The sequence below is a fragment of the Venustampulla echinocandica genome, assembly GCF_003357145.1.
Source record: "Venustampulla echinocandica strain BP 5553 chromosome Unknown scaffold_12, whole genome shotgun sequence".
Lineage (NCBI taxonomy): Eukaryota > Fungi > Ascomycota > Leotiomycetes > Helotiales > Pleuroascaceae > Venustampulla > Venustampulla echinocandica.
The window spans coordinates 489,063-510,167 of NW_022474217.1; the positions used below are offsets into that span (position 1 = coordinate 489,063).

The 21,105-nt window shown below is 49.4% G+C and overlaps 7 protein-coding genes across 7 annotated transcripts; 5 read left to right on the forward strand and 2 right to left on the reverse strand.

Annotated features, from left to right (window-relative positions):
• Positions 1–1,150: 1,150 nt before the first annotated feature.
• Positions 1,151–3,070, forward strand: BP5553_09927 (Uncharacterized protein; the record flags this gene model as incomplete). The annotated part of the gene is made up of 7 exons (XM_032018550.1): positions 1,151–1,379; positions 1,440–1,468; positions 1,595–1,804; positions 1,868–2,488; positions 2,697–2,844; positions 2,924–2,998; positions 3,057–3,070. The coding sequence occupies 7 exons, from the start codon at positions 1,151–1,153 to the stop codon at positions 3,068–3,070; spliced, it is 1,326 nt and encodes a 441-aa protein (XP_031865387.1).
• A 1,000-nt stretch (positions 3,071–4,070) lies between these two features.
• BP5553_09928 (uncharacterized protein) lies at positions 4,071–4,375 on the reverse strand (the record flags this gene model as incomplete). The annotated part of the gene is made up of 2 exons (XM_032018551.1): positions 4,071–4,169; positions 4,226–4,375. 2 exons carry the CDS (start codon positions 4,373–4,375, stop codon positions 4,071–4,073), a joined length of 249 nt encoding a protein of 82 aa, XP_031865388.1.
• Positions 4,376–4,999: 624 nt separating this feature from the next.
• BP5553_09929 (uncharacterized protein) lies at positions 5,000–5,835 on the forward strand (the record flags this gene model as incomplete). The annotated part of the gene is made up of 2 exons (XM_032018552.1): positions 5,000–5,009; positions 5,066–5,835. The coding sequence occupies 2 exons, from the start codon at positions 5,000–5,002 to the stop codon at positions 5,833–5,835; spliced, it is 780 nt and encodes a 259-aa protein (XP_031865389.1).
• Positions 5,836–7,114: 1,279 nt separating this feature from the next.
• BP5553_09930 (uncharacterized protein) lies at positions 7,115–8,145 on the forward strand (the record flags this gene model as incomplete). Its single annotated transcript, XM_032018553.1, has 3 exons — positions 7,115–7,139; positions 7,319–7,447; positions 7,496–8,145. The coding sequence occupies 3 exons, from the start codon at positions 7,115–7,117 to the stop codon at positions 8,143–8,145; spliced, it is 804 nt and encodes a 267-aa protein (XP_031865390.1).
• A 473-nt stretch (positions 8,146–8,618) lies between these two features.
• BP5553_09931 (WD40 repeat-like protein) lies at positions 8,619–11,430 on the forward strand (the record flags this gene model as incomplete). Its single annotated transcript, XM_032018554.1, has 2 exons — positions 8,619–9,642; positions 9,692–11,430. 2 exons carry the CDS (start codon positions 8,619–8,621, stop codon positions 11,428–11,430), a joined length of 2,763 nt encoding a protein of 920 aa, XP_031865391.1.
• Positions 11,431–12,748: 1,318 nt separating this feature from the next.
• Positions 12,749–14,248, reverse strand: BP5553_09932 (Uncharacterized protein; the record flags this gene model as incomplete). The annotated part of the gene is made up of 2 exons (XM_032018555.1): positions 12,749–13,601; positions 13,656–14,248. 2 exons carry the CDS (start codon positions 14,246–14,248, stop codon positions 12,749–12,751), a joined length of 1,446 nt encoding a protein of 481 aa, XP_031865392.1.
• Positions 14,249–18,104: 3,856 nt separating this feature from the next.
• On the forward strand, positions 18,105–20,451 carry BP5553_09933 (uncharacterized protein; the record flags this gene model as incomplete). The annotated part of the gene is made up of 4 exons (XM_032018556.1): positions 18,105–19,180; positions 19,226–19,295; positions 19,347–19,414; positions 19,473–20,451. 4 exons carry the CDS (start codon positions 18,105–18,107, stop codon positions 20,449–20,451), a joined length of 2,193 nt encoding a protein of 730 aa, XP_031865393.1.
• Positions 20,452–21,105: the final 654 nt, after the last annotated feature.

A 21,105-nucleotide genomic window follows, 5' to 3' on the forward strand; every position in this document is an offset into this window, starting at 1 on the left:
AAGTACCTTAGGTAAAGTACAGCACAGTACAGTGACTTATCGCGTATAGCGTACCTCGTAGCGCCATGCCCCCAGGGTTTCCCATATCCAATATCCAATATCCAATATCATTTACACTATCATAGGTCCCCGGTGCCGTGTCGTTATAGGCGTTCGGCAGTTCCGTCCCATGTCCCGGTCCGTGGTGCATTAGTGTAGCGCCAGTTTCTGCTGCAGAAAAAAAGAATCCACGCCATACAGTACTTAGTAGTACGCAATACGCCATACGCAATTACTACCTAGTCCTCCGCTCCCTACTCCGATATACAGTATCTGGCTCCATGGCGAACTGGACAGCCGGATTCAAGAACGAAACGCATCGCCAATATACCCAAGTGGTGGGCTTCACCAATAACCAGTATCACCAAGGCTTTTGGTACCCAGCACTCCGTAGTGTATACCGAGAACGAACATCCATCCTTCCATCCCTATCGCGGGATCTACGCAGCGACTCTATCGACCACCTGCTCGTGCCAACACCGCGCTAGTAAGGGACCCTTCGGCGACCATCGTACGGAGTGCTTTGCCACTTTGCCCAGCATGGTTATCATTAATCCACTTCGCTCACGACGAAGCACTACTGGCCCATTATTGCCTCGTTGAGTAAGCCACGGCCACAGCAGCCCATCCTCCGTACAGTAGTGAACGGCCGCCGGGAAGCTAAACCTTGGGCCGAATGCGCCAACTGAGGTCCCCCCCGAGCGTTGCAGCGCTGTTCGCGCGCTGGGCAGTGGTATGTACTGTACATGCACGACGTATGGACTCTCTACCGGCTCCATGGCTGGGGATGGATGGGTTCCCAATTCCCCAACTCCCCATGCCTGACGTGGGCGAGGAGCCTTGACCTTGACCCGCGAGTTGTAACCCGGTAGTAGGGTCCATTACTACTCCTCAAGCACTCGCCCATCAACCCCCCCCCACCCGCTTGCTCCTCACTACGGACTTACTTGTACTACGTGTTCCCGTGCTCTTCTACTTCTCATATCTGACGGGCAAGCTAGGAATTCAGAGCTGATCCAAGCATCAAGTAGCAGACCTCTACCCTAGCACTGTACTGTATTGTATTGTACAGTACATGTACATGCTCTCCTTCTTGCATGTTCCGGCGGTAATGGCTATCCCTGGGATCCCGCCCAAGATAGTCGTTATCGCCATCGGCCTCCTCTCCGCGTGGCTGTTACAGAAGATCTTCTCCGGTATCTACAACGTCTTCTACCACCCGGTGGCTGGGTTTCCAGGACCCAGGGCCGCGGCAATCACCGCCTGGTATAAGACATATCAGGAGGTCTTTCGTGGACGGTCATGGATTGACGTGTTACAGGAGCTGCATAAGAAATATGGTAAGCGATGCATGAGCTTCAAGGCACCATAAGCAACTACAGACTGACCCTCGCTATAAGGCAAGATTGTCCGTGTTGGGCCCAATGAGGTAGGCTTCATCCCGTTGTTCCACGGCTTGCTCCCCCTTGATGGGAATTGTTTCTTTGAAATACTAGCGGCCTAACCGCAAACTATCTGCGGCTTTCACATTGGAGACATCCTAACAACATCACAGCTTCACTTCTCCGACCCCTCGGCATATCATGAGATATATAACAACAACAACCGATGGGACAAGGAGGCAGGCCTCTATCACAGCTTTGGGGAAGACCGCTCGTCCTTCGGCTTCCTGACGTACGCAGAATCCAAGCAGCGAAAAGATGTCATGGCTCCATTGTTCTCTCGCCGGGCAATCTACGAGCTACAAGGCCTTGTTCAGAGTCATGTACGCCCTCTTTCCTCGCCACCCGATTACCACCGACCCATTTGCGACTAACTTGTCTTGTAGATTGATCGATTGTGCAAAGTCCTAGAGACCAACAATGCCGCAGGAAAATCCTCCGACCTTTTCTTTGGGCTCCGCTGTTTTACCATGGACACCATCACGTCGTTTTGCTTCGCTAAGTCCGTGGATGCCATCTCCGAGCCGGACTTCAAAGCTCCCATCATCGAGGCCATGGAGGCGTCCTTGCCGGCATTCGTCATCTTCAAGCACTTCAGCCTTATCCGCAAGGCAGTATTCAACATGCCACCATGGCTCAGTGTCATAACTAGTCCACAGACTTCAGGCCTGATTCACCTTCAGCAACTGCTCGGTTCTCAAGTCACGGAGGTTCTGAATAACCCTGACAGTTTACAGGATGCGCCGCACCGGATCATCTATCATGAGCTGCTTGATCCCAAGGCCCAGAAAGGGGCACCACTTCCATCTGCTGGCAGTCTGTACGAAGAAGCTCAGGCGTTGATGTTTGGTGGCGGTGACACGACCGGGAACGGTTTGATGCTGGGGACTTTCCACTTACTCGAATCCCCAGCCTTGGTCGAAAGGCTGAAGGAAGAGCTAAGGAGCCATTGGCCGGTTCTTGAAAATCCACCCAAGTTGGAAGTGTTAGAGAAGCTCCCGTTTTTGGTGAGATCGTTCCAGTTGAGCTTCATTACTCCGCTAAAGAATAATAGACTGCAGTAATTAAGGAATCCCTTCGCATCAGTCCCAACGTGGCCTCGCCCTTACTACGCGTAACCCCAGCGTCAGGGGCAACGATCAGCGGTTCTTATATCCCCTCAGGCGCAAGTCACCCCTCCTTTTATTCCCACCCCTACTGATTACCGGGACACAGACCATCGTAGGAATAAGCGGAAGCTTCGTCCATAACTCAGCAGATATCTTCAAGAATCCCAAGGACTTCGATCCCGATCGCTGGCTCCAGGCAGATTCGGCATCTCTAGAAAAATGGCTCGTTGCGTTCTCGAAAGGGCCTAGAATGTGTATGGGTCAGAAGTAATTACCCCCCACCCCCCTTAATCTCCAATTCCAATCAAGGATATCCCCCTAATTATCAAATAGTCTTGCAAACTGTGAACTATACCTCACATTCGCTGCGCTCTTCCGACGCTTTGATCTCGAGCTTGACGGGACCAGGTAAGACACACGTGACCTACAGAAGTTCAAAGCAGATAACTGACAATTATACTCACAGTGTGGGCGATTTGACGTGGCGAGAGTGTTTCCTCCCCTACTTCCAAGGGCGACATCTGCATGCTCACTGCCGACCCGTTGCAGAATAAGTTGTTTTTGTCCACCTATACCAAAATCGCTCTCTGATTTTCCTGATCACGATGAAATGCATCACTTGCAGCATGGTGTATATTATTGCTTTATGACATTCGCTCACTGCGAGACATACGGGTATGGTGTTCTGGTGCTAGTACCCAAATGATATATCCTCTTCAGAAACCTGGTAATTATGTTCGATTGAGGGAGAGCATATTTAATAAGAAACAATGGATTGTTATCCTTATCAGAGGAAACCTCCATAGAATCTCGGATGCATTCTATCAAAGCCAGTTTGCAGTTAGCTATACAAGATTAGGTTTGTATACTGTACCTTGGGGCTTGGCAGTCGCAATATCATCCTCCTGATTGCCAGGTCTATGATCCTTAATATCATCTGATTAATTTCCAGGTCCATGATCCTTTATCTCCTCTGATTTATCTTCTCTATTGCCGAGTATATGATCCTTAGATCTATTAACATTACCTCTATACCTACGATTACCTGTAGCACCCTGACGCGTTAATGCGATAGCCCTTGAACTAGAAGGAGGACCAAATGTCACGAGTATCGTACTTAGGCGCCTAGATCCAATCCGGATCTCGTCAATAGACGTATTGCTAAATAAGAGATTGTCGTCTAGGTATTACCGTATTGTGTTCTAGTATACGCGCTCGGTGTTTCCTTAATATCTTGAGAAGTTAAGTTGAGAAGCCCCCCTAATCCCAAAACTGGCCGATTTTAGGAATTCTTGACATTTTGTATAGATGATCACACAAATGTATACCGGATGTATTCCCCTAAGAGGTACTACGTAGACAGGAACGTATAGACGCTGATTTACGAGGTACAAGGACTTGTATAACTTATTCTTTGCATGATCCGACCAAGCAATCGGGACTCGACCCCTTGTTCCCTTGGTGACACCCCTATCCTCAATCATCTTTTGCTCACGACGTCGTCTAGTCCTATCTTCGGTCTGCTATTTATTTGGTGGTTGAAGGCAAGCTGGAGGTCAATGATGACTTGGGACTCGACCTGTGAAGGAGTTAGCATGAAGAAATACTACCAGTGTCGTCAGCCCGAACACATACCTGCTCCCGATGGCCATCAAGCGTTAGCCTTTCACGTTGCATATGCGCCGATTTTGCCGGCTTGGCTGATTCAATGAATGGCTTTCCACGCCTTAGAACGTATCCCCGAAGCTTATGATGATCAAGATCGCGGTTGAAGTGCTGTTTCATAGACTGGCGCAGGTGGGTGGGCTTCAATTGGGCTCATCCGGTATCGCCGGGTCGTAGAGTCGCAGCCAACTTCTATACCGCAAAGCTATACACATACTCAGGCTGATTGGACTAGCAGCAATAGACTTTCTATCGAGGGTTAGAAACATGGGCTCGTCACTGCCACAGGCGGGCGCGTAATAACACACCGATCAGCCATTTTTGATTTTGATGCGACTTGCGTATGTCAAGGCCAACATTCCAACATTCCAACAGTGGGCTGTTGGCACTAAGTGAGGCGTACTCGAGTAGCCACACTTCTCTTGGCGAATACCTGTATTCACAGCTTCCCCACACTTTGAGAACTTTAGAGTTGTTAATTTCTTTCTTTTCCTCCAAGATGGTCCTCTCCACTACGTTGTGGATAACAGCAAAACGGCCGGCATATTCTCGGTGCAGTGAAAATAAGGTTACAGTATTATTGTAAGCGCGAATACCCACACAAGCCCACCCCAGTCGTCAGCCTCAACTCCATCAACTCGATTCAACCATCAAGCATTGCAATTATCCTTCCGCCAAAGATATCCGCAATTCGTGTGGTACCGCAATCCCACGGCCACACTGTTTTCAGTAAAGCTAGTGAAAATGTTCGAGAGTACATACCACCTGTGGCAAGAGGTCATTTCCGCAGCAGATGCTAACCTGTTCTAGTTCCTGAATATCCCGGCTACGGTCCCCGTTTCTTGAGCATACAAGGCGGAGCCACGGTGTCGCTCATCGATGATGACGTTATCTGTAAACAGGGCAGCAGAGTGACGCGCAGCGAGAAAATGGCCATGCGGCTCGTGAAGAAACATATCCCCGATTTCCCAACGCCCGAACTTCAACTTTCATCATACAGTACTACCAGGGTCTTTGGCCAATTATGCATGGATGTCGTACCAGGTTCGACCTTGAAGCTGTCTTGGGATGGGCTCGATAATGTCACAAAAGAACGTCTTTGCCATGAGACTTGGGCTTTAATTGCTCAACTGCGACAGATTCCGAAGCCGTCTGAGCTGAATCATCTTTTCCAATGCTCCGCCGATGGCTCTCCTACCAACGATGTGCTTATCAAAGATCTCGAGGACCCCCCTAGGCCCTTGCTGGATGACCATGCTGTACGGACCCGCATATGTGAACGTTATCACCACTTTTATGGGCGAAGGTTTACTAAGGAGCTCCCCGACATGCTTCCACGCTCTAGTGTATCTGTTTTCACGCATGGTGATATTTGTCCGCAGAACATTATGATAGATGGGTCCAATCATATCACTGGTATTATCGACTGGGAGACTGCAGGTTGGTATCCGGACTACTGGGAATATGGCAATATTATGAAGCCTAGGACGGAAATAGATTGGGCAGCATTGATGGATCAAACCGCCCCACAAAGATGGGATCTAAGTGGCATAAAAGCGGCGAGGAGAGTTCTGTTCTAGGCGCCAAGCAAGACACTATCTCATACATAGCGACTCCTGCAACCTCCTTCGCTATACATTACTTCCTTGAGATGGTCAAGATCAATGCTATGCTGACACGAAACGACGCTTAAGTCATCGGAATCTTCGGTTACGACCACTAAACAATGGCTGGTAGTGGACATTGAATGTGTTTCGTTTGTTATTGTTCTAAAATTCCTTCTACCATCCTCTTTTTAACATGATGAGTTGTATGTGAAATTTCTGCAATGCCTTAATAACTAAGCAGCCACAAAAATTGACAGAATGAAATGAATCACAACCCACATATCAATCCGTTTCAATGTCTATAAATCTGAATACACCACATCGACCGAAAATTAGCGGGCTTTGGGTATAGCTGGTTCTAAACTCGTTGTCTTTATTAGGCCACGGTTGAAACAAATCAATTTATCCAGCGGTAGACTAGGCGTCTCGCGATTCAATACCTCCAGCAACAGCCAGAGCAGCACATCCGGGAACTGGTAAAGCCTTTCCGGCGCTTAATCTCGCGGCTCTCGCTACGGTCTGCAAATTTAATAAGCTGCTCCACGCGCTAGACGTGCGGATTGGCTTTTTCTATGGCTTTATTATGGCGAAGCATGGTCGGACCGCCAGGGTGTGCACAACGGCTAAAATTGCAACAAGGGCATATTTCAATGAAAATCCTATTCTAACAATTGTGGAGGCTGCACTGCTTCATTCTTCACCCTCATGCTGATCATTTTGAGTTTATGCAGCTCCACAAAATGTGGCGGAGCCATTTCCGTGAGCGCAGTTCAGGATTCTATGAGGCTTATTATGTTTCACTGACATGTTGGAACCAAAAATCTTACTGTAAGTGGCGGAAAGAACGCTACCAACACATATCAATTTGGCCGAGAATATGTCTTCAGGGCGTTCTTCCAAGGCTATCCCTGTCACCACAATTGTTTGTACAAGTGCTGGCTCGCTGGGAACTCGAGAAGCCTTGTACGCGGCCATTGCGACTATTTTGGGTAGATTGAGACTTCCTTCATGGCGCTTATTGGGTTACTCCAAAACATAGGTTAAGTCACAGGAGATCTTAGAAGCTATAAACGGTTATAAACTCTCCTCTCTGCAAAGCTAGCCAACCTGAACAGCTCTTCATATAAGCTGAGCACTCTGATATTTTAAATATTATTATCCGCACAATATTTCGACGAAGACATATTCCGTGACTGTACAACTCCTACATTCACATCATTAGTGCAAAACATTGAGCGAAGACAATTCCATCATGGCATCAAAGCCATCACGCATGGGTATCACTTCCTAAATTTAAATACTGTGTGTGTAAGTTAACCTGTTTTAGCAAATGTGAACTGGAAATATGGCTCATATTTGATTATGGTCCCTATCCTACTTTTATACGGTAACCTTATCTATTTTGGTGATTTTTCTCCGAACCAAGCGGATGGGTTAATATGTGTGTCAAATCTAGTGCTATCTCTCACCGGCTGTATATCGAATTCGCCCGGGCTACAAAACATCTTCTTAATCACACCTCAAGAGCAGACTGGTAGTTCAAATGGTGCCTTGACAAAAGTCCAGCTACGTATCGGTTACTTTGGTAAGTGTATCCCGCTATTTTATAGTCCCAAATTGACCAATACAACAGGTATGTGCGTACACGCTGGCGCAGGATCGAATTGCTATCTTTCGGTATCAACTACGCCTGAAAATTTGCAATTAAAACTTAATTCGACAATGAATCTTAGCGACACAGACATTACCCGGGTCTCAGGGCTATTCTCTGCGGCATTACCGCTACAGACAAAGGTTTTCCTTCCACTTTTGGCTGCAGCGGGCAGCTTTTTTCTGCTCGGTGTCGCATTTCTCATGATTTTCAAGTGGTCTGCCAAACGTTCACGCAGCAGTCTGACGGATATGTCTACCAAGCGACAAGAACTTTACAGGAGGGGCTTAACAAGCTTTGTATGGGCTTCTGTGGGACTGGCTATTGCTTCAGCGGTGTCGATCACTGAGTCCTCAGCGGCGTTACAGTACTGGAGCGCCAACGTGTCCAGGTCAAGCATTACTGCGTCTGCGGGCATGGCAATGCAAGTTTTGCAATGGATGTTCGTTGGACTTTCCGTCATATTTGCTCTTGCCGTCACTTCTATGCTCAAAGCAGCTGAGTCTGGAGCTCTTCTTGGACCAGGAGGAAATGGATTGCCGCCTAAGCCAGTGGCCACAAGAATGCCTCCACCAGGGCCACCATCGTTTGCAGCTCAGCGCCCACCACCACCAAGCACCCTTCCACCATAATTATTGTCATCCGAGTTTACCTGTAAAACAATGATATATCCGTGTTGGGCTTTGTTTGTAGATCTTGACGGAAAACATGGAGTTGAAAAGGATTTCTTATCGCGATATATTTGGTATAAACTTTTCAGGTCAAAGAAAAGAACATGTTCAATACTTTGTGATACCCAGCACTTATCCATGAAAGCCTCAAGTAAACTACATTAGACTTGAAGCCAGCTCTCTTCGAATTCGAATTTAAGGCAGACTTGTCTAAGAATGCGTGTTAACCCGTGGGTACCCGGGCACAACATTGTGGCCTCGTGTGGCTGAGTGGCTGTGCAGATTGTGTGTGGCTTTTGTCCTCTCACCGCCCAGATTAAGGTATGGTCCGTGCCTTAATCGCGAACATTTTATCTTCCACTGAAACTTCGAGGAACTTTTTTCTATCATTCCTAATCGTAGGACCCTCAATCGGCTTCCCCTCCACCAGCACCATGGATATCCACCGCTGTCGATTCGTGCACTACCCTCCCTCGACGATAAATGCACTGGCATTTTCGCATTCTCACATCCCCGACGACCGACAAACCACCCCCCCAAGACTTGCTGTAGGACGAGCGAACGGAGATATTGAGATATGGAATCCGTTAAATGGGTCATGGCTCCAGGAGATGGTCATTCGTGGAGGCAAAGACCGGAGTATTGATGGTCTGGTCTGGATTCAGGATCCAGATGAGGAGGTTCACGGCACCACAATCATTGGAAAATCTAGGCTTTTCAGCATAGGATATACCACGACGGTGACGGAATGGGATCTGGAGAAAGGTCGGCCTCTCCGACAAGCAAGTGGGACCCATGGAGATATATGGTGTCTTGCTGCACAGCCACCTTTGGCGCCGGTGAAGGACAAGAAAAATGCTGCTACCACGGGTCAATGGCAAGGACAGCATCTCATTGCTGGCTGTACGGATGGAGCTTTGGTGCTATATTCGACGAAAGACGAGGATCTCCAATTGCAGCGAGTTCTCATAAGACCATCGTCCAAGAAGGCGAAGGTTATCAGCGTCACCTTCCAAGACCGAAATATCGTCGTCGCCGGCTGCTCGGATAGCACAATTCGTATATACGATATTCGAAATGGGACGGCCATACGGAGTATGTCATTGGGTCAGGGGCCCGTAGGCGGACCGAAAGAAATAATAGTTTGGTCTGTTAAGACGCTTAAAGACGGGACGATTGTATCGGGCGATTCGACGGGGGAGTTAAGAATTTGGGACGGGAAGACATACACTCTCAAGCAACGCATGAAGAGCCACCGTCAAGATATTCTGAGTCTAGCTATAAATTCCGATGGCTCGTCCATCATTAGTGGCGGTATGGACAGACGAACTGTTGTTTATAAGCAGGCTGGAAAAGCAAAACGATGGGCAGAGGTATCGCATCGGAGATATCATAATCATGATGTTAAGGCTATGGCAAGTTTCGAGGGTAGAGGAATGAGCGTAGTTGTCTCTGGAGGTAAGTGGTCTCGTTTTGATGTTACCAACAACATGTTAATCTTAAAAAGGTCCTGATGCGTCACCCACGGTCTTACCACTCAACCAATTTGGATTTGAAAACCAGCGAGCGTTACCATTCCTCCCCCAAGAATCCATTATCCAAAGTGCACCAAGGAAAAGACTCATGATGAGTTGGTGGGAGAGGGAAGTTTACATATGGCGGTTAGGCAAACTAGGGAAGCCCCATGCGCATTCAGAAGACGCTGACGAAGAGTTCGCATCGCGAAATCGAAAATTGGTGGCCAAGATATTGATCAAAGGGGAGGCGAACATCACCTCTGCATCTCTAAGCACCGATGGCGATCTACTGGCTGTGGCTACTGCCTTAGACGTGAAAGTCTTCCAGCTCCGAGCCAGAAGACCGGATGACGGAGACGGACTCAAGATTTCAAAGGTTACTGTTCCAGCAACATTATCATCTGGAGCGCGACTCGTCCAATTCTCACCAGACGGCAAATGGCTCAGTATCGTTCGTCCCGATAGCCAAATTGCTGTTGGGCGGATTATCTCCTCAGGCAGCTCGTCCGCGTCATCTATCACGATCCTCCCGCGGCTTTTAAAATTGGGCCGAATCGACCGACACATTGAAAAATCTATCCTTTTGGGAGGCCTTGGCAGTTACGACAGAACGGTCACGCAAGCTGCGTTTTCCTGGGATAGTAAGATACTGGCTGTCAGTGATCTTGCAGGTTACATCGACACGTTTGTTTTGTCTGGACACGAGGACCTCAAGGGGACCGACGCAATTGAGGACGAAGATGCCGCGTCATCCTCCGAATCTTCAGACTCAGATTCGGACTCAGACTCGGAGAGCGAAGAAGAATCCAAGCCAAAAACTGCCTGTGGGCAACACTGGGCACGTAACCCTTCCGCCACTCTAATTCCACGTCTTCCTTCCGCACCGGTCGTTCTGTCATTCCGGCCAACGCGTAAACCATCCCAGAGGAAGTTGACAAATGGTGCCACGCCCCATGACCCATCATCAGCCGGAGAAGACGGCCTCCTAGTCGTCACGGCCACCGCTGAAATCTTCGAATTCGAAGTCCTAAAAGGCGGGTTAAGCGCATGGTCCCGGCGCAACCCAACTGCCGTCTTCCCAGAAGAATTCCGCAAGAACCGTGACCAGGCCAAAGGCTGTCTCTGGCACATCACGGAATCAGAACAACGCGTATGGCTCTACGGCGTAGGCTGGCTGTGGATGTTCGACATCTCAGTCGACTTCCCCTCCCCAACTACCACCAGCACCAGCACAGATGAAAGCGGTGTCGTTGCCGCAACACCCAGCAAAAAGCGAAAACGACAGCAAGGCAAAGAGCCCTCCACAGGCGCCGGCTCAGCGATCCCAGACCATGAACTGGGAACCGGTATATCGCGTAAAACGCAGCGGTTCGTGCATGATGAACTCCTCGTAAACCACGATATCAATAATACCTCCTCTTCGGATGCTATGGATGTCGACGGCGAGGACGAGCATTCCACAGCGCTGGAGCAGCTACGGCGCGAGAAACAGGATCAGCACCAGCAGCAGGAGGGTGCAGATAAAGCGGGGCACTGGCATACGTATAAATACCGGCCGATTCTAGGCATGGTTGTTATAGGCGGGGACGATGAGGATGCGGGCGAGGCAGATGGTAAAACGGGCCTCCTAGAGGTGGCTGTTGTAGAGCGGCCGATTTGGGAGGTCGATCTCCCGCCGAGATGGGATGGGGATCAAGAGTGGGAGAAGAGCGGGTTGGACTCGCTATGAAAATAGAAAGCTGCTAGCTGCTTGCTGTAAGGGATTTAAAAAAAAAATCTAGATGGCTGGCTTGACGGTATGTATAAGGTAGATGCAACGCATATGTCCTTATCATGTAAACGGAGGGGGAAATTAAGATACGTAATTAGATTCTTAAAATTTCCAATCCATCTGATTAACAAGTGAAGGCTTTTTTGGGGATATTCTTTTGGAATGGAACATATAGTAAAAATGACATAGAGTAGGGGGAGCCATCCATCTAATGAAATCATCGAAAAGGTGATATATACTCACCTACGTACGTACGTACTTGCGGCCTTGGGTTTAAGAACGACAGCAAAACAATTCCAAGTTGCAAGCCTTCGCCTGTAACCTTCCGCTCTTCTTGGGGCCTGGTACGAGACATATGTAGTTAATCCGGTATATGTCGCTTACCTATACCTATAACGAGCAGAGCGATTTCACGCACACATATATGTCTAGGTAGGTAGGTATATGTCTGCCAAGTTTGCTTAGAGACCCCTTATCTCATTAGCCAGGCCGAGGAATAACGAAGTCACTGTGTAGGGACTGGTTGAAAGTAGCTGATAAAAGCTCATAATTCTTCACTGCATCTGCCTCATCTGCTGTGTATATCTACATTCCCTCTTCTGCAAGTCATCTCGTAGATAACATACCACCTCTCCGCGCAGTTCCCCAGTATCTCACTCATACATGATCGTCATCTCAGAGCAGTAAATACCACTGCCAAATGCGTCATTTCTATCGATCGCAGCACTTAAGCTCCACGTTAAACCCTTTCCCTTCATATTTCCCCTCCCCTGGCCTCCCCCTGAAAAAGAAATCCGCTTTAACGCCAGCTGTATTTATACGCCGATTCCCAGGCACAGCATGAATGATATCATCCCATCCTTCCCTCATCTTTGATAACAAAAGAAATTATATAGGTAACCTGTGATCCGTGCCCGCCTTGACGCCGTGAGAAAGACAAATTCCCTTGATGCAACCGCATAATGCATAGAGCGTACAAGCCTGTAGAAAAATAGGGCGGTGATAGTGGGTATTGTTAATGTTGATTGTAGAATGCCATGACCTTTGGATAATAAGATGGCTTGCGTGTTGAAAGGATGATGGTGCTGCCGGTTTGACGGACTCGAGATTTGTGTGTGTACTGTTACCGTACTGGCGAACAGGCTTGTCGATTCGGCTCGGCGCTTCCGGTCCTCTAGCGGTACCATTATAGCTGCTCGAAGGGAGTCAAGGAGCCTGGACTAGCTCGTTGGGTAGTTTTATGATAAATAGAAATTATTTTGTCGGTCTGAATCTTTCAGTGTCCGCGTTGTGAAGGGTCTCTTGGAGCTTGATGCCGAGGGCCATTCTCTCCTCGAGCATTGATCCATTCCTGAGTGCCCGTCTGCCTACCAGCAGGCTGCTCTGCGGGCAGCTTCTGGTCATCCGATGAGCGACGTGCAGGTGCGTTGATCGTTGCTGGGGCGCCCGGTCGAAGGTTCGATACCACGGAATGCGCTATCGACGCAACGACGTATCCTCGAAGTTCCTTGTCCTCTCGGGTATCCTCCTTCTCCAACCGGAATCGCTCGTCCTTGGGCATGTTCGATCGGCGGATATTCTTGATCTCGTTCATGATGTAGAGCATGACTTCCTCCGGGCATCTGCTTCGCTCTGAGGCGTGGTCGGTTTTGCGCACGTATCGTCGGGTGACGTCCGTTGCTCCATCAATTGAGAAGGCAACGCAGTACGACATCTTCTTGCCCCATCCATCGGTATATAGCCGTGGGTTGTCCCATGCCTCCTCACACGCATCGACATGAACCCATCGCTTTTGCATCTCGGAGTAGACCTCAGTCCATACATGGTCCTCGGCATTCCACACCCATCTTACACGGCCTCCTACAGCGCGACACAGCATGCTGAAGACATTGGCCCACTCTCCGCAGCGCCCTTTTCTTGTTTGCAGTAAGCGCCATACGTCTCCATATCGTGGAAACCTCTCATACGCGCCGCAGTCGCCGGCCGAACATCGGTATAGCTCGACTCGAAGGGCGCCATATGCCGACTCCTCGGGCGTGGGAGGTGTCATGCCTTGCGCAATTGTTGGGGACAGACAGACCGAGCAAGGTGGGTTGTTGACCCAGGAGAAAAATGATCGCTTGAACCATCTAGTCCAGTTAGAGATCATCACCAAAGGTCATAAGAGGGAGGGAGCCACAAACCTTAATAATGCGCGGATAACGCAATCTTGATAGCCCCACTCAGGTCGTCGTCCATCCCCCATACTCTCTGCCTGTGCCTGGAGCACCTGGCTCTCCTCCTCCGCCTCGCCATATATCCTGTCCAGTGGGATGACCTGTAATGCCTCGTCTAATAGCCCAGGATTTTCGTATTTCGTGGGGGTTAATGATAGCGAGATTAATAGATTTCTGAACTTCTGGGATTGAGGGTCTGCGGGCGCGGTTGGGATCTTTGGTAGGGTTCGCAGGGACGCATAGGAAGGAGGAGTGGCGCCGAAGGAAGCGCCTGGCTGGCCGCTCGATGTGGATGGTCGGTAGCCTGGCGACGGGGGAGGAAGAAGCGATGACGATGACGATGATGATACTGCTGCTCGGAGGTTGTTTGACGATGCTCGTTCGCGCGGGTGTGACTGTGGTTGTGGTGAGGCGGTTCGTGAGCGCGATCGGTCGAGTTCATTTAGTCGCTTCGTCCGCAGCAGTCCCTCGAACTGGACTCGCAGGTCCTTGGCCCATTGCTCGTCATATTCGCCATTCTGGGAGTGTGGAGGCGCCAATCCCCTATTCGGGTCGGCCATGTCGCCGGGTTCTCGTCACGGTCGAGGGGGATGTGGAGAGAGGCGAAGACGAGCCCGGCTTCTCTCCTGCAGGCGCACCTCTGATGGACTCTCGTGTGCGATGTATCTGGTGGTGGGTAATATGGTAATATGGGATCGTGGTGGTCGTAGTGGTCGTGGTAATGGTAATTATACCGGAGAAGTCGTCGTAGTCGTCGTCGTTGTGGTGGTGGTCGCTCGGAGGTGGTCCTGTTCCCTTCTCCTCTCTCTCTCTCTCTCGGCCCTCGGCGCACGGGACAAGCAGCGCTTTTGAATTGTGACGGTGACGATGCGATGTGAAGTCGGGGAGGTGATGACAATGGAATGGCGGAAAGAAGAGCGAGTGTAGAGTGGAGTGTGGAGTGTCGAGCGGTGTCGAGTGTAGAGTGTAGAGTGTAGAGTCCTCGGTGGTGAAGCGCAGCAGACAGCAGACAGCACGCAGCACTCAGCACAGCCCACAGCCCCAAGTCGTCGCAATCGTTGCCTCGCTTAAGGCAAAGCTTTTAGGCTAGGCGCAAGGCCGCGACACCAGAATAGAAATACTCTACTGTACGGAGTAGTGTACTACTACTGTGCCTTGGAGAGGTGGCAGTTGTTAAGAACCCAAGGAGGTGTGTTTAAGTTGTGGTCGTTGTGGCAGCTGTCGCCGAGTGGAGCGGAGCGGGAGTGGAGTCGTGAGGTGTGCGGTGCGGTGGTGGATAATGTGGTGCTATGCTGCCATTGATATTGATATTGATATTGATATTGATATTGATATTGACCATGGCAATGATAATGAGAGTGGAATAAGAATGGGAGGCAATAGGAATAGGAATACGTCGTAGGGAGAGCAATCGTAATAGGTTGGCAATTGCGTGGCCCAGCCAGAGCCTGAGTGAGCGGTGGTGGTGGCCAACGTACGCAGCACGCAGGCTGTCTGGGGGGGACGACTCGTAACGGATACGTCGTACGTAGGGGGAAGAAGAGGACGAAGGTAAGCTGGACTCTGGACTCTGGACTCTGGACTCTCGAGTTGCTACGACGCCTGCTACTACTTGCTGCTAAACTACTATTGCTGGTACTGCTACTGCTACAGCTACAGCTACTACCACGACTACTACTGCTACTTCGTATTGACCGTATATACTATATTTATTTACTACCTACTGCCTACTGCCTACTCTGGATACACTACTGACTGTATATTGTACGCCGGACACTGGACACTGGACACTGGACAACTACCTTTTACTACTGTACGTATAAACTGGCCACGAACGAGCCCTGGAGAACGCGTGGATCTACCGAGCAACCACTGACCGTCGGCCCTGCATTCGTCACTTCCGCCTGCTGACGCTTCTGGCGCCGCTGATTGGCCTCGCTTGGGCCCCTGCCGGTTCCTTCCACGCCGACCGCTGCAAAGGCTGACGACGACTCTCGCGGGGCTGCCTGAGGCGTGAGGCTGGGCTTGGGCTTGGCTTCCGTTTAGTCTCGTGTACCGTACCGTACCGTACTGTATCTATCTACGCTGTATCTATCTAAGGCATCTATCTATTAAAGCAGCAGAAGACCTTGGCAGCAATTAATATCAATCAAATCAAATCAAATCAAATCAAATCAAATCAAATATTCATTCATTGGGATCCAGATAGGGATACATCGGGATAGACAAGACCTACAGTAGAATCCCTTACCTACAGTAGTAATGGAGTTCTTGATATGGTCTTCCCTCCTGCTCTGCTCTGCTCTGCTCCACTCCCTCCACCAACCCAACCCAACCCAACCCAAGGCAGTTTGATTTTCCGGAAAAGAAGTGACCCGCGCTACCTCGCCAGGCAAGCAAAGATCATCCATCATCCATCATAAATCACCTTGCCTTACCTTACCTTACGCAAGCAAGAACCTCATACGCACGCCGCAAGCCGAAGGATTTTATTCATTTGGATTCCCACCAGAAGCGTCGTCGTCTTACGCATACTCGAGTACCCGTACCCGTAGCTCTCCCGGCTTTTGGCCACCCGCGCAAGCCATCGTGGGCGTAATACTTCGTACGGTACGAAGTACTCGTATGTACTTCGTACCTTGCCACCACCCCTCGACGCGTCCAGTGTCCAGGTGTTCAGTGGTGTCGTCGTCTGGCTTGGAAATTGGGAATTGGAGATTGGAATCCTCGAGTACGAGTACGTGGTACGTACGGTGCCTAGAAGGTAGATCCTGGCTCCTGAGGTATGAGTTATGAGTTATGAGGGGAGTGAGTGCCAAAGAAAAGGTCTCACTTTCTTCCGTACTCGCTGGCGTCTGTCTCTATTAAACTCCCCGAACTTCTCCTCTCGATTATAGATGATTGATTATTGCTTCGTGCCCTCATACAGTACCATTGGCTCCCCTCCCCTTGGTATACTTTTAATGCATGTACAGTACATACATGTACTTCAATCCATATTATTACCACACTCTGTACCATACAAATATCTCTCCCTCTCCCTCTCTCCGTCTCCGGCTCCTCAAGCGCGACTCGAGGCCGCGTACACCCAGTCTTGGCATCCCCTCCCCCCCGGCGCCCTGGCGAATCGCGGTCAGGTTCAACGCACGCGCGGCTGCCTCTCAGTTGGCCCCCCGTTGCTACAGTAGTATCATCATTATTATTAATTATTACTATTTGTCCAGAACTCAAGACCCAAGACCCCAAGCCCCCAAGCGAACTCATCTCAAACAACCGCCCTGGGCGCCAATTATCCCCCCCCAAGAAAAGCTTCAATTCCGTGTCCCAGCAAAGGTATGTCTTGGCATCCTCGAGCGATTGATAATACATCTGAAACCCACACGACCTTTAAAACCGCACCCGTCGCTCTGGGATTTCTGGTAACGGCGTTGCATTGCAGTCTGTCTCGGTGTCGCTCTTGTCCAGCAGGATAAACATCCCACAACCGGCTTGGATGATGTGATATCCCGTTATGTTTCGGCATCCGAAAATGCCCATTTGCGGGCCCCTTGATTTCATACATATACCTTAAGTACCTTGGGTACCTAGGTACGTCGTACATATGCAGCCTATTAGCCTTTCGGAGATTCTTTGCTGTTGACCCCCTTTACCTCGCTCCGTCGAAGCTTTTTTCGTTGGAGGTGCACATACTGCGTGCTCGTACAGCATGCGCGGCATTTTCTTCCGATTCTTGGCTACATCCGGCGACGGAGATGGGGATCAGGCACATAGTATTTACGTTCGTACGGCCATGGCATATCAGCGGCTGAAACTTCCCCTGTTCAACCAGTCGTCCATGCTTGGAAGTCTCGCATAAGAAACGGATCCCGTCTTTATCAAGTCTTCTATGCTATTTCATTTCATCATACGCCAAAGTACCCAAGTAGGTACATAGGTACCTTGATCATTACGCAGTAGGTACCAAAGTACCTATGGAATTTGGTCATGTGATTATCAATCAAATAGTCCCACTTTTATCTCTATAGAACTGCCCCATTGATAAAGAGAGCTCCCAATACAAAGAGAAGCAAGGCTTGCAGCAAACATAATAGCATGCTGCCCTTGCACATGATGCAAATTCTATGTCTGTTGAGGCCAATAGTTAGCTTCAATTCAGAGTCCCCTTCTACAACTTTATAACGAAGGGCAAGGCGTGCTCGGCCCGAACCGACATCATGTGGATGTGGATGAGACGACGTCAATACTTCGGGTGCGAAGGAAACCGTTCCGAGTTGGTAAAACGTCATAATTTGAATCTTGCTTCCTTATTCCTTTTGAATCTCCCTTAAAGTCTTGACTTTATTTTGACGTTATCTGCTTGATGCCTTAAACCGTATATTCTCCCTCCCAAGCCATTGCCACAGGGCTGTGGCTGGCATGGCCCGAAGTTACCGCCTCGTCCGGAATTTCTCACGGCGACTGAAATATCCCATAAGCAATGATCAGATTCGAAAGATCAAGTTCTACCTTCCACCTGTAAATTTCATCTCTATCCACTACATCTACATCATCACCACCTCTCTCATCGCCTCCATCATCTTCTGGGGCTCTTCAAGCCCCTCAAGATCGATCACATACACCGACTCACTCTACACCACTGTATCTTCCATGACGGTCACGGGGCTCACCACCCTAGACCTCAACCAACTGACCACGTTCCAGCAGATCCTTCTCGGGTTCCTCATGATGATTGGGAGTACGATATTCGTTACTCTCGGGACGGTGTCGATCCGGAAGAGGGCCTTTGAGAAAAGATTTCGGGAATTACCAGACCAGGAGTTGATAGAGGAGCCCGGGGATATGCGAGATATGCAACGCTCTAGAACGCGTCATCAGACTTCTCTGCCCTCGAACAGAGACCTCGAGGCAGAGAAACCCATAGAACATGCCGGAGAGCAGGACGATAGGAGAGGTGGGCGTGAATCCATCTCGCGCCATTACGGCCCAGGGATGGGGTTCAGAAGCAACGACGATGCCAATGGGATGGAGAACTACACGGGGACTAGCGTCACTCAAAACCAGGACCATATCATACAATATGCCCCTTCGCCATCATCACAATCCAAGCCTCGCTGCCGCTTTCTGAAATTTGCTGGTGTAGGGGCGCACCCCTACTCCACTGCCTACCGCCCTCATATCCCGAACCAGCTCGCCCATCGTCAAAGAGGACGTACTCACAATGGCTCTCAGAGTGGCACTCATGGAGCTTCTCAACCTTCACATTTCCCCACATATCTCACTAAATACACGACCGGACGAAACGCACAATTCCACGCACTGTCAGGGGCAGAAAGAGAGCATCTAGCTGGCATGGAATATCGAGCTACAGTAATGCTGGTTTACGTTGTAGCGGTCTACTTCGTGGCATGGCAAGTCTTTGGCGCTATTAGCCTTGGAGCATATATGGCACATAACAATGCTAGTTTAGCGGCGGACAATGGGATCAATCCTTGGTACGTGGGAAGAAATGTGAGGGTCTAAGATCTAATCAAGTGTAGGTGGATGGGCATATTTTTCGGTGTGTCCGCGTTTAATAGTGGTGGCTTGTCGTTACTCCCTACTGAACTGGTAATGATACTCGGATGTTAAGTAGTAGCGTAGAGTACTAATCTTGGACAGATACCATTTCAAAATTCGATATTTACTTTGATCGTAGTCTCTGTGGTAACCTTAGCTGGTAATACTGCGTCAGTTCTTTACCACCGCTCCTGTCGAATTGTGGCACAGTTACTCACGTATCCATAGCTATCCAATCCTCCTCCGTCTCATCTTGTGGACGATGTTGAAACTCCTTTATCTTATCTGCCCATCCGACACCCAACAAAGCCAGCACAAAGCCACCCTCCGCTTCCTACTCCGCTACCCACGGCGGGTATATTCAATTCTCTTCCCAAGCCGGCCAAGCTGGTGGCTACTCTTCATGATCATATGCCTCACCAGCATCGACTGGGTGGCTTTCGAACTTCTCAACATCGGCAACCCAGTCGTAACCCGAATCCCCGTGGGCATTCGGGTACTAGACGGGCTCTTTCAAGCAATCGCCGTGCCTACATCTGGCCAATACGTTATTGATATATCATCCCTCCGCATCGGCTTGCAGGTCCTGTACGCCATAATGATGTACATCTCTGCATACCCGGTAGTAATAACGATGCGGCATTCAAATGTCTACGAAGAACGCTCCCTCGGTCTCTACGGCAATGATTCTTCCTCTTCCCTAGATACCAACGAGGACGGCTACAAATTCCCCACCCATCCAACAACTCCAAACAGCACAACCGACCACGGCCACCGTGGCACCGGCCTCGACTTCGTCTACCACCAAATCCGCCACCAACTCGCCCACGACATCTGGTGGATAATAGCACCCATCTTCCTAATATCCTGCATCGAAGTATCCAACTACGACCGCGACCCACTAACCTACTCCGTCTTCAACATCGCCTTCGAGGTTATCGCCGCCTACACCGTCGCAGGCCTCACCACGGGCCTGCCGAATCAACAGTATAGCTTTAGTGGCGATTGGCATACGGTTAGCAAACTTATTATGTGTGCCGTTATGGTCAGGGGGCGGCATAGGGGACTGCCTACTGCGATTGATCCCGCGGTTAGTTTGCAAGGGCAGAGGGAGCGGTTGGGGGCTAGGGAAGAAGAGGATTTTAGGCTAAGGGGGAGAAAACTACATCTTGGTAAAAGGAGACCGAGTCCTGGGAGTGCGGTTTAAGAGTGCTAGTATGGTGCTATTGCGAGAGGTGAGTTTAAATGCGGATCGGGAAAAGGGGGGGTTTGTCACGTGATGACTGAATATGCTAACGCTAGGTTTGCATTGGGCTTGGCGCGGTATTTAGAAAGGGTAGAAGTTGAAATAACTCAGTGGTCTTATTATCTAGAGGGCCTATCTTGTCCTTAGTTTAGGTGTGTCGAACATAATATATTAACGACAGACTTCTTAACTTCCGAAATTTATTTTTAGCACGTTGACGAGCCGATGATTGTTAAATTTATAACTACTCTCAACTGGCACACTGCTGCTATTGTCTATTGTCTATATAAGTTAAAATTAAATTATATTACGCCTGGTAGGCACCGCTGTGTGAACTATATGTGACACTACAAGAGGGTGGGAAATATGTATCAGTTCACTAGCAAAGGAAGTCCACAGCAACCACCAATGGAGCAATAATATAGTTGCAGTGTCTGTACTGGAATTTGATCCTGGACATGGTTTAAAGTTAAGACCGTACTTCTGTTTGCGTAAGGCCTTATTAAGGACAAACACTAGGGATATAAAAGAGTGATTGATTAGAGGTGCATAAAGGACAATCACTTGCAAGCTGTGAATAGCAGACATTGCCACATATTAGGTACTCCGAAATTC